Raw genomic sequence first — 13610 nt, forward strand, 5'->3', positions numbered from 1 at the left:
CAGTATATCTCCGTGTTGACAAGCCCTGTCTCTGCCTAGCAATCCTCCCAGGGGGGCTGATTTGGAGGTTCATGCACATTGTTCTCCTCTAACTACATGGCCCAGAACTACAGCTAATCTCCCTCACATAGGTGGCAGACCCTTTGCTTCAGCTAATCTGTCTCAAACCTCTGCATCATGCAGCAACCTGCTATCTCTGCTCTATGCTCTAAACTTCTGGGAAGCAATACTGGGGAAAACATGTCCCTCACAGTGGCCCCATGCCTTGTAACTTGTCTTTCCCTGCTCAACATTAGCTAGCTCTTCATATATTATAAAAGAACAAATACGCTGTAAATGCTTGCAGCTGCTGCATATAAGACTTCCTGCTGAAAATTGATTTTTTTTATCCTCATTAGGATTCCGTATTACATCCAAATGAAAGAGGTGGCATCAACAGTGAGTGCATTCTGTAGTTAACAATCCCAGGTATTTGTAGACATGTTTCTCAGCATTTCAAGGCAATTTGTTCAAGCAGCTAAGAAGCCAGAATGAGACTCATTATAATTGGAGCAACTGTCACTAAAATTCAATCTTTCCCTGCAAAACTTTATATTCATCACATTTGTTCCATGCTTCAAACATGAGAGGAAAAAGATCTCATTTTGTGGCAGACAAGTCCAAAACAGCACACTTGAGCCTCTACTGTCCAACAGCTGGGCTTCTACATTATTTATAACTTCTATACATCGGCATTCTGTATCCACATTATGTCACCTTGTTACAGCCAAAATTATCTCATCGGCACACTAAGGCACTGCTTTAACAGATGATAGTTTTTTAATCCTAAATTACTCTGTAAACCATAAAATATACCTTATCTGTCTGAAAGAATTGGCTTTTTGTTTTATTTTATATTGGCTTACCTGAAAAAAATGGCTTTTTATTTTATTTGTTCTTACAGTATTTTTGATCCTTAAAGTGGCGAACCAAAATGTTAATTTCTAGTTAATCTCTAAATCTATTTCAATTAAGTCTGAAAAGCAGCATGACCTACATCCTTTTCAAGTGAAAAATAGGCTAAGATATATTCAAGAGGGTCTTCTTCAAGGGTGGAGGAGTTCTCACTCTTCCAGATACTTCATATGTTACATGAAGAAGCAGGAGAACAGTTTTCTTTAAGAAAAGGAAATGCTATCGTAAAAACTACTTAAATTGCCAAGCCTCCACCCACTCCTTTCTCAGATGGGCAACACTCATCTCTCAGCCTTCCCCTTCTAAGTGGGTTGCAGAGCCAGTTCCCATGGCTGTATCACAGAGAACAACACATACCACAGCCCTGAAAAAGGCAGGGAGAAAATGATGAGCCTCCTGTGCTTCTTAGGACACTTCCTTATTAGAAAAACAAAGTAGGATTTCTGATTTGCTCAGATGTCTAGCATTGCAATGCATTAATTCCTCCAAATGTCTGAAACATTAACACAAGAACAGAACAGAATAGACTAGACTAGACTAGACTAGGCTAGGCTAGAATAGAATAGACTAGAATAGAATATTTTAGTTGTAAGGGACCTACAACCATCTAGTCCAACTGCCTGACCACTTCAGGGCTGACTAAAACTTAAATTATTAAGGGCTTTGTCCAAATGCCTCTTAAACACTGGCAGATTTGGGGCATTGACTACCTCTCCAGGAAGCCTGTTCTCTTGGTAAATAAATGCTTCCTAATATCAAGTCTGAACCTTCCTTGAGGAGCCTTGGTTAAATTATATTTTGGCTTGTTTGTGACCGTGGACACACACTTTGGTTAACATGTATGCAGCAATATATAGACTCTTTCCTTTGGGCTTGCTTGCCCTCAGTTCTGCTGCTTTTTTTCCAACCATGATGCCTGCCTGCCTTTATTTCCTTGGACAATCAATGCTATAACAGCTTCACCACTGTAGCAACACCCACATGGTTAGAGATTTCCCGCAAGTATAGGCTGCCAACATGTTCACTTCATGTTAAATGGAGAAAGGTTCTGCAGACATAACCCAGGTAGTGAACATGTCCTTTCACACTGGTGTTCCCAGCATAAGCCAGCTTCATGTTTGTACCTCCCCAGGGATTTGCCTACACTGCCCTGCTGTTCCCTGTAAACTGGATGTGCACAGGATGATGAAACAGCCTAATTCGCTACACATATAAAATAAGTCTTACAAGTGAAGCACAAAGCTGACAGATCATTTGTTGTTTTCAAGAGCTGGGATGAAATACGTTTAATGGAATTAAACATTAGAAATTAACATCTTTTACTAACTTTGATTAAATAGATCTTTTCTGAGTGAAGAAAGGTACAAATTAATGGTCACACCTGTTCCTAGAGCAATTCCAAGACAGTTTTATTCAGAGTCTGCAATAGCTTCAATGCCATTTCAATCTCTGATTAGAAGCAGTGCCCGTTCTCCACGTGTGAAACAGCCAGATTTTTGACTCTGGGGTGCACAGACTGCTCTCCTAGCTGATTTTTGCTCTAGCTAGTGATTAGCCAGGATCACATTATCTCTGCGTGGTGGAAATACAGTAGACCTTGATTAATAGTGGACCTCATGCATCAGGAGGTGGGCATGTACACCAGTATTTAACATGGCATGTGTATTGTTCTACATAGGAAAAAAAAAAAAATGAGCTCAGAGGCTTTCCTCCTCCTGCCCTCTGCAATTCCCCACTGAAGTTTATAAATTCTCCAGTTTTCTAAAGAAATAATAAACTTGTTGTTTTCTGACCTCAGAGAAGCTGCTTATCCAGAGGAATTGTATATACCCTGCTACTTCGAGTTAAGAAAAGGTGTCGAGTTTGGTAAACATAATATAGCAGTTTCCGCTCCGTGGAATGGTGCAGGTAAGAACCCAGAAGAAGCCCAAGACTCCAGCAGAGCACTAACCACTCTTTGCAGACCTTTGTAAGTTTATCCATGATATTTTAAAGGCAGATTATACTTACACAAAACGTTAGCATCGTAGCAGATTGAAATTGCCCAAAAAATAAAAATTGCATCCTGAGTCTTCTAAAAACAGTTTAGGTTATAATCAGAATTTAATTAGGTTTATACATCTTTCTGAAATCACCCAAAGCTAGGAATTGATTAAGCAGCCATCAGACTTTTGTTCAAGTGCTCCATTTGAATATAATTTCCAGCTGCACTGTGACATGGAAGTAGATTTATAATCTGCATAAAATTGTTTTCTGCAGGTAACCACTGCAAATCACCGATACTGCTGTACATAAAAGCTGTGCAAGTGAGTAGTGAATTAAAAGCAAACTGGGGCTGTGATATATATTATCATATATGATGACGAAGCAGAACCCAAAAGATATAAAAGACACAATGACGTCTGTTTACAGGAATGGTAACAGCAAAACAGCATTAGAATGCAACATGTATTCATTTTGCTGTTTTTCTTTTGATGGCAACAACACAGCCAGCCGTAACATATCTGGACACTTTCAGATGTGATTTTGAACTGACAAAAAATACCTGTGCCCACCACCCACAGCATATGATGCAATTTATTTCAGCATGGACATTTCTTTGGACTAACTGAGGGTCAGAGTTCCCACGCTGTGGGCATTCACACTGCCTTGTGGATAAGGATCTCATTGTGTTTGCTCTGCACACCCTGATAACAAAACAATTTTTCTCAAGGGAGCTTTCACAGTCACCAAGGGATAAACGGTAATACTTGATGCTCATCTTGAGCCGAACCACAGCCCCAGGTGTCCCTGGCTGCCTCCTCTCCTAAGGCTCTTAGGCAAGCTGGCACCTTGATACCACTAACCAGTACAGAGCAGTGCCTTTCCTGCTGCAGTTTAGCATCCATTTAAGAAAGCCAGTTTAAAACCTCTCTCCAGATAATCTGGTGCAACCTCCCCTGCAGACCAGGTTTAACCAAGCACTACCAGGGATAGATGAAAGAAGCTGTAAGGAGGTTGGTCACACTCAGCTTCTCTTCTGTCTCATCTTCTGGCAATGTTAATTCCCGACAAGACGGGCAAGTTCAAGGGCAAGCCCCAACAATCCACTGGCATTACATCCTCTTAAGGGGCATCGCTTTAAAATGCATTTTTGAGGAGTCCTTTTTCTAAAATTTGTTCAACAAAGTTATTCCAACCCACTCTTATTTTAATAGCCTTACCTGTAGAAGCCTTGGTTATCATATGCCATTTTAGTCACATTGTCAAATACGGATTTATTCCTGAGTTTCTTATTGTTATTGTTATTGTTTCTTCCCTTAAAACCAAAGTAAGTAGCTTGCATGTGCTCTAGTTCTTCAGTTCTGAGCTGGTACCACAGCTGCATATCTCTGTGAATAAAACAAGGGGTAAAATACATTACTGTGATACACAGCTGCATATCTGAGTTTTGATCTGATCACAGCCCGGACTCACTAGAGTTTAAATCTAAATCCAGGTTTACTGAAGACAGCACTTAAACACATGCTGAACTTCAAGCATAAGCCAAATTTCCAGAGGCTTAAATACCTGCTTAAATACCTTAAGGTAGGGGGTTCTTAAATAGCATAAATATTATTCTGTAAAATAGTGTTAAGTATTATTCAACACTTCTCAAAAAACAAGCAAACAAACAACAACAAAAAAAGAGCAATTTTCTTATGAGCACCTGTGGATAGTTCAAAGGGACAACACCCCAATAATTATGTCAATTTGATTCTGTGGATTTTGAGACTACAGGTAATAGGGAAAGTCACTTAAGGTATGATGTTGTGTCACTCATGAATCTTCATCAGTGACACACATCAGGCCAGATCTTGTTGTATGTGAAAAGACTACAGACCATCCCCATTTTATGGAATAATTTATTTCAGAAAAAGAAGATTTTTATGTGAATTTCTGCAGCATTTCCATTCCTAAGGGTTCAAAAATCACCAGGCAGGTTGAAAATATGAATTAACTTAAAAATGGAGGAGCTGGGTAATGTTGTCTTTGTTAAGAGCAGGGTTTATTCAGTTGCCTTCGGGATTTCCTTTTCGAAACGCTCAAGGCGCTTTTCATGCTGCTCTCTACAACTCTGGGGCAAAAAAAAAAAATCACGATTTCTTTTCCTGTTTTTAAAATAAGTCTAAGATTCACATAATTACAGACATTCACACTAGCTGATGGGACAGGATTAAACTGGGAGGGCTGGTGATGCTGATTTTGATGTCATTTCTGTCCTCTCAAGATGCAGTCCTGCTCCTACCAAAGAAAATGGCAGCTCTGCTCATGCAATGGGACAAGGTCTGTGAGAAGGCTATATTATGTGTGGATTTTCAGCAGCCTTTGTCCTTTTTCTCTCCAAATGCAAGGATAACACACAAGATGGCAGTTCAAAGATCATCACACAGATACCTTGCAAAACAGGTTTGTAGGCAGGCTTGGTTTCTTCTATTAGACCAATTAAAAGAGCCAAAGAAATGTAGGCAGGCAGACTTCAAATCTAAAGGCAAGATGAGGACATCATTCCTACTCCACAGGCACAGACTACCTTTTCTTTCAGAGATGGTCTAAGAGACACTTATTTCACTAATCCCCTACCAAGTATTCTCATTTTGTATTAAGTTACCAAGCCTGCAGCTTCTCCTCAGATTAATGCTTTGTGCGTCCAAAAGTCAATCCACATTTTCCAACTACATCAACAAAAGAAAAGCTATACCGCATCTGGCACTCTGCAGCACAGACTGCAGGTTGAGCAAGTTTCATACAGGGATGAGTTACTCTTTCTCACATGACGTGGACAGTTTCTACATCATCTCAGTTGCTTTCTGGCAGTGGGGCCAAGCCACAGTGTCTACAGTGCCCCCAGGTTTCTCCCCCCAGGAGCACGGCTCAGTTGTGGATGGTCTGGGTTGGAGTAGCTTCTTGGCAATGAAGGGAGGACAGAAAGCAGCATGGAACTGAGAAGCTTCCAGCAAAGGGAATAATTTTTGTCCTGATGATACAACCAGGTCAAAACATCCAGTGTGAAGGGCTTTTCTTTCATAAGAGAAAAATATCAAGTCATCAAAGTCATGTGAATGGCTAATTCTGACAAAACTTCATTTAAAATAAATGAAACCCAAGGATTTTTATATGAAAAGTCTTATAAAAAGAAAAGTTCCAAAAATGCCAATCAACCCTTTCGTTTCAAAATTTATTTCATGCTATCAGTGAAAACATAGTATTACGAACAACACCAAAGACATTTTTTTTTGCCTCACAAAATCCTTTAAAGGGAAATAGAAAATCTGTATTCTGGTTACAACCAGATTTTGAAATCACAGAATTTCCCCCTTAAGCTGGTTCCCACACAGCTCTAGATAAAACACAGCTTGGAGCAGAGACACCTTAATTCGTGTCCTCCCCAGTCTCCCTCTACTTCACTGCTACCCTGCCTCACTCCAAACACCTTTCCGAAGCAAGAAGAGGCTTCAGATCAACCTGAAGTGCAGCTTACTGTCTTCATGGCAGGCATCAGCAGGTCAGGGTACAGCCAAACCACCGAGCTACGTGCAACGAGCAGGGAAAAAGAGCAGGAAATGAAAAAGAGGTGCTTGAGGAAAGGCTTCTGCAGCAGGTGACTTCGGGTGGACGCTCTCATGAACAAGAGTGGCTCAGCTTTAGTGTACAGCCAGATATGGCCACACAGCCACCCTTCACACTGAGTTTTTATAAGGGACTGGATTGGTAAATTTTACTTCTTCCCATGCCTGTTTGTAATCCTGCCCACTGACTTGCACTTCAAGACAGAAGACAAAATCCTGCGTCCTTCCAGCACAGCATTGTGTCAGCCTCAAGTATGCTTTGCAGACATTGAGGGCTTTGATGGTTTCAGCACAGGTAGATTAATTTTCCCAGCAGTGTTCAAGGAAAGCAAAGGGAAAAAAAGAAAGAGAGAGAGAAGAAGAGAAAACTTAAATAATCTTAAATAATTAAAGGAGGGAACGACTGGGACAGCAAAAAGGGCTTGTAAGTTCAGTTTCTGTATAATCCTGGGTAAATCCAGATCTGCCCAGGCCCGCTGAGGTCATCTGATATTAACAGACATGAGGTGCCTAAATGCTATTGAATTCCAAGTCCTACTATGCCTAAATCCTGACCTACAAGTTAAGGATTTTAAGTAATTAACATAATTGCGGTGTTGCAAACATCAAGTCCTTTGAAGCTCTGCTATTACAGCAATTGGTTCCATACGATGTTCAGTCTTAGGCTGGTTTTAAAAATATTTTCTTGACATACCTTTGAGTCCTTCTCCTTTCACTTTTCTTCACACACTTGATAAGACAACAAGTTAAAAAAGCCATGGACATCAGCAGAATGACAGCACAGCTCACGATAGAGGCAATCACTGCGACCTTAAATCCAAAAGTCTCATATTTTGATATGGCTGCAGCAAAGCAAACACAGAAGCATGTTTCTAAGGTCAAACCATGAATTTATCTTTCATATTTTCATTGCTGAAACCTACCTGCTTCACACTTCTGCTAATAATAGCTCATGGAGGACTTTCACGTTAGTATGTGTCAAGATACCAGAGTATCTTGGCTTCAGCTTAGAGCTACACAAGACTCAAATTGGACTATTTAAAAATCTCCTGTTTATAACCTACTAATGAATTGTTCACAAGTCTTTCACCACTGCAATTAATTAAACACAATGCTTTTAGTGCTGCAGTAGCTAGAAAGCACAACTTTGTCAGTATATCAAATGCAGATGAGCTAGCAGACTCCTATAAGCAATTATTAACAAGGACTGGAGCTGCAAAAACAAATACTGACAAGGGTAAATGGGTTTAAAGAAGCTCTTTAGAGTGGAGACAGTTCCATATAATTACATTCTATTTGGCAGGGAACGAACAACAGGTCTTCCTCTGTTTGGGGAAGGATGCAGGATTAAGAAGGGACAGTATCTGCAGGGCTGGGTGTTCACAGTCATCTGATGCTGGAAGTGAATTATCCAGACAAAAAGAGGAGTGGGAATGTGGTGTGGCACAGGTAACATAGATCTCTACCATCTCATTTGGAGCACTAAGCGTTCAGAACTCATATAATTCTTCCAACATCACAATGATCAGCATCAGAAATGGTTCAGCTGAGCTCCACACAAAGCATTGTATTTCTGCAGCCTCTGGAGAGAAGGATTTCTTGCATTTTTCTGTAATGGAATCTCTCAAATGAGAGATGAGAATAGCTGAGTTTGTGAGAGGGCAGTAAGTGTCTAAAAGAGCCATCCATCTACTTATTATCTAATATTATACAAGGTCTGAGACACAGACAAAGCTCAGATGTACCATGTTTTGCTTGGGCCTACTTCCTGTCAAATTGCTAACAACCTTATAATAAATAAGAAGGAATACAGCGTGAAAGGTAGTCTAATGTTGTTGCCATTCAAACACAATTTGTCAATATGGTAACTTTCCCATGTGGCTCCCTCCAGGCCACAACCTAGGATTGTTAAAAAAAAAACCAAACCCTGTGTTTCTTTTACAGCAAAAGTATCTTCAGAAAAGAAATCCAGGAGATTAGAAGGTGTGCAAATATGCTTGCACATTAGTTGATGGTATCTATACATTTTCTAAAGAAGGGTACAGCTTCAGTTATTCTGTATGCAACACTACCAGAGTCAGCAACATGAAATCAGGCATAAATCAGACTGAGTCTTTTCTATGTCATGATAATAAATGATGTCAGAACACATACAGAGCACAATTACAGTCAGTGGGGGCAATTTTGAAGGAAATTGAATTTGTCTTTTTCCTTGCACAGATGTCTAGAATTAATCCTAGCATTCTACAAGATAGGTGGGGCTAAATAAACATAATGGAGCCCAAGAGGACTGAGAATGGTTTGGAAAGGACCTTACGCTTGCAGGAAGGCACTCCAGCTGTCCACTGGGTACTGTTCCCTTTCCAAATGCAGGTGATGACACCCGGTCCCTCCAGCTGGTGCTCGGCAGAGCACTGGAACGTTACCACTGTCCCCACAGCTGTGCCGTTGCCATGAATGATCTGTAGTGTGCCGAGCTGTGGAGGGAAGACACGGCTGCACTGCCCTGCAGAACGAAACCAAAGCAAGACAATGCAGTGCCAGCACCAAAAGCAAAGGTCCACTTAAATTTTATTGTGATCAGATTGTAAATCCGAGTCCGAGTTAATGGTCAAAACAAACAACAGAACCTTGGGGTGGGCAATTCTGACTGCCCTGCCAAGTACCAGCCCAAGGCCAAACCCCCTTTGGTGCCACTTAACAGCTCACTGCCCTGAGCCCCAGAGCAAAGGAGGGTTTTACACGTGTTGCAACATTATCTGCTTAGACTGGTACATATTAAACATAAAAAAAAAAAAAAAAAAAAAGGGTCATTCTGTGTGTGGCATGGTCTCCTACAGATTCCTGTCTTGTTGCACTCTCTGTGTTTAAGTACTCAGACTTACACTTTTTCCATGTTGGGATTATTCATAACACATCATCCCCATGCAAACTTTCCAAGATCTAATGGACTGATCACATATTTCAGCATCTTCTCATGATCCTACAAAAACTTTCTATCTTTCAAGAGCACCACACCTCTGTTAGTCCTGGCTGAAATGAGCCAGGGGATTCAAAAGCCACAGGGAGGGGACAAAAACATACATGCACAGCACAACTACATTCAACTTATCTCCATTTTTAAGCGATAAACTCTGCTTTATAGTATATCATTCATTTTTATTACATTTTTGTTCATTCAGCTTTTCTCTTTCTTTGTTGTTCATACATCTGTTCTTTGAGTTATGGAGCTGTTCTCCTCTAGGCCATCTAATGTCAGTCACTAACTTTATACACTGAGTTTTATTATCACAACATTCATTGTTTCGCACTCATTTTAAGCACAAATTTTAATGATCAGTCATTAAGACAACATATAATACCCATATATACTTCAGAGATAACAAGAAATAATTTTTCTGGTTTCGTACATGTGCACTGACAGAATCTGGAAACTGTTTAAATATATATATATATATATTTTTTTAACATTTACTAAATACCAGAACTGCCTCTGCATCAGAGCCCAAGTTCCCTGTCTTTCACAGGATTTCCAAATTATTTCTGCAGACTCAGAGGCAACTGCTTTGCAGTTGCAAGTCCAGAGTTGCAAGCACTATGATGTCACCAAAAAAATTAAAAAGAAAATATGCTTCCCACACTTAAAAAGAAATGTAGAGGTTTATTAGTGTCCTTGAGAACATCTTGACAGAATCACATGTTGATAGCAAATCTATTTTATTTTTAATACTAAAACTCCCCCCCGGTCATTAATTAATGTTAAGCTCCTGCGATCAAACCGCAGCAGACAGGCTTACCACCTATCTTCAATTTATGCTCTTAAAACCCCCAGTCCCCTGGAAAACAAACACAAAGAAATCTCAGCAAAAGACCAAACAAAAAACAAAGTGACAATTAGTGGTCTAATCTACTAAGTAAATATGTACTGAGGACTAGCTTTTAAAAACATGCCTGTTTTAATTCCATGCAGATTATTTCTGTTTGTTTTCCTGCTTCTTTCAGCCTCTTACTATGGCAGCAATTTGCCTCAATGAGAGCAAATATTTTCTAGAGGGTAGTTTCATCTCTTGTCCTTCTCTCCAACATCCCATTACTGGAACACATGGGATGTGTGCACTGGACCACGATCTTCCTCATTCCAGATGAGCATTATGAGTTTGGGCTTTTCTTTTTACCTTAATCGCTCAGAGACTTACCATGAAAAACCATTGTCCTAAGCTGCAAAATATCTACCTTTTTACATTTTACACTTTCAAGGCTATTTTTAGATACTGGATCAAATACTACAGTTCACGTCAGTGACACTTCTAGCTGCACAAGAAGCAGAAAAGTAATTCAGAGCCAAATTTGATTCAAAGTACATCTGCTAGCCACCATAGCAGCCCTCACTAGATGCTTTCAGGAGACTTGCCAGTTTCTCTGGACTCATTATTCAGCCCCTGTTCTCCAAAGAATAGATCATTTGGCACTGGAACCTTTCTTTAAGGACATATTTCATTTAATCCAGCTTTGACCATCCTGAGTAATATGTGCAGCTGTAGCTGGTTCAAGTGCTCTTGACCCTTTCCTGCACTGTCCTTGCCCATGATGGTATATGCTGAGTGATTAAAACCTCTGAATATCAGTGACCTTGTCAGCATTATTCCTTAGCCATGGATTTTCAAATATTTTTCTTCATTTGAGCACTACAAAGATTTCTAACAGCCAATATCCCTTGAAACCATGGATATTTCCTTGCTTTGACAAGGGCTGTAACAGCATTATGTCATCCCCTGAGGGTGTCATTCCCATGTGAATGTAATTGGGTCAAGAACCCCAGAGGCTCATCTTAATGACAGCTAACTAGAGCTAAACTTTTGAAAGCTTCTATACATGGCTTTACACAGATGCTGAGCTGAAAGTTCATCAACTGCATTTCGTGTACCCTCATTTGGCAAGAGTAGAAATACCATTTCTTCTTCTTCTAAGATTCTAAGAGCTTTTCAACATGATTACTTCCCACCAAAGTCAAAACATTAAATGTGGCACTACTTTTTGCTTTTTAAAAATGCTTTTATTGAAAAGTATAGATGGATTTTTGCCAGTATGACTGTGAATTTCATCCAAGTTTGGATTTAATATCTCTGGATAAAATTTGCCCTAATTTTCATCAGCAATAGTCTTCTAATAACTCATTTGTAAAATCTCTCCTGTAAACTCTAGCATCCTTTGCTATTAATGATCTATAATGTTTTTGTGGTTACTTGTTGCATTCACTTTTCTGCTAGATTAATTTTACCCTTCCATCTCCAGAAAATTATTATTTAGGTAAGCTTCCATACTCATATTTATAAAAGCAGATGTTCCACATAGACTTACTATTTGAATACTCTTCAAGCATGTTTATCTGACTACATCTACTACAATCAAAAATGTTATTATTTTTTTGAAATATATAATATTTATATTTTTGTTTTCAGCTAAGGTTGGTGTTTGAGGCTGCATTGTCTCCTGAACTAAAACACAAATACTGCCTAAACATTTGTGATGACCGTATTCACATCTTGGTTTATATTTCTTTTCTAAATACCTAGAAAACACCATGTTCAAGGCCTTGGTTTGCAGTAACTCTTAGCATCCAGAAATTAAAATTGAATAAAAACCCTAATTATGGCCCACGTGATTTTTGCAATAGCTGCATCACAGACCCCACAGATTCATGCATGACAGCCAGCACCTAAAGCCAGGAGGAACACTTGAGGAATTAACAGCCTATTAGCCATTTCTATGGAGTTTATTATAAACATGAAAATTCATGATGTGTTGTTTAGTTTTGACTAGCTTCATGACACTATTCTTAGACTTGATACATGTCTCCAGCGCCTAGTTCCCATTACTCCTCACTGTTGTTCTCCACTCCCAGGCTCATGCACTGCTTACACTTCCAGATCCTGGCTACTACTTCCATGCTCAAGCAGAAAACTCACTTGCTGATACAGACCTATAAAGCAAAGGCTGGAAATATTTATTGGTTGTAATTTATTCTGAAGTCCAACAGAAGTTGTGAAGACTCTAGCTTGTTCATTTTACTCATTGAAAAGGATTAACAAACTGCCTTGCCCGCTCTGTGTACCATGCCAGCGTACATCAGCTCTGGTGCACCGGGATGACCATCAGTCATCAGCTGGCCGATTCCCTTCAGGGCTCAAAGAGCCAAAGACCTTCAAGTTCCTGCAGCTGCTTCTGCAGCTTCCTGTAAAGCAAGAGCAGCTTTATACAAATGCATTTCTTAGTTTGGCTTCACACTAAGAGGATATCCATTGTTTCAAAAGTATCTGAATCTGCTGCTACTGTCTGACAAGACAGGAGAAGGGCACTGGCTATAGCAAATAAACAGATTATTTCATATGACAAATAACTGTCCTCAAAGTAAAGACACTGAAGTGTAGCATATACCATAAATTCTTAATTTACCCAAACCTCTGAGGTCAGAAATAGCCATATACATAATTTCCAGACATTGAAAAAACAGAGTAATGCAAGAATTAAGACAAAACAGTCCAAAATATCTCTTCTCATACACAGCCAAGATTATCTGTATTGCAAAATTGATTTGTCAGAAAGAGCTATCATATGGTTTCATTGTCAGCAACCTGCGGATTTATGTTGTGCTGATAAGAAAACAGAAATGAGAGAGCAACTTCTCTCATGAGAGTGCCCAAATGCTTGCCCATTAAACATTTCCTGTGCTCCTTACATAGTGAAACATAGAGACTAAAAATCAAATATATCATGCAAGTATATACTAAAATGATCTAAAACACAGCAATAATTATCTGAAAGAATGTTATCAAGATTGCCTCTCGCTCCTTATGCAGAAAGGGAGCAATCCATGACTCCACCTCATTATTCCCATACACATGTAACTCAAGCCTTTGCATTGCTTCTTGTTGACTATTTAATTCAACTAAAACATGCTGGAATAACCAGATGCCAGAAAGAAACAGAACATTAGGTTCTATAAACCCTGCAGAAAACAAACATGCTGATATTATTTGTGCAAGTCTATTTTTCTACAGAAGCACGCCT

At 39.5% G+C, this 13610-nt stretch overlaps 1 protein-coding gene across 1 annotated transcript in view; it reads right to left on the reverse strand.

Moving 5' to 3' along the window:
* Positions 1-13610, reverse strand: part of SUSD3 (sushi domain containing 3) — a 38291-nt gene that overhangs the window by 5892 nt on the left and 18789 nt on the right. The window contains exons 2-4 of the mRNA XM_042807038.1: positions 8860-9048; positions 7237-7384; positions 4158-4325 (exon numbers count right to left, since the gene is read on the reverse strand). Coding sequence (XP_042662972.1) covers positions 4158-4325; positions 7237-7384; positions 8860-9048 — 505 coding nt within the window. The remainder of the gene's footprint in view (positions 1-4157; positions 4326-7236; positions 7385-8859; positions 9049-13610) is intronic.

This window comes from Tyto alba, unplaced genomic scaffold (assembly GCF_018691265.1).
Source record: "Tyto alba isolate M040663 unplaced genomic scaffold, T.alba_DEE_v4.0 Super-Scaffold_49, whole genome shotgun sequence".
Classification (NCBI taxonomy): domain Eukaryota; kingdom Metazoa; phylum Chordata; class Aves; order Strigiformes; family Tytonidae; genus Tyto; species Tyto alba.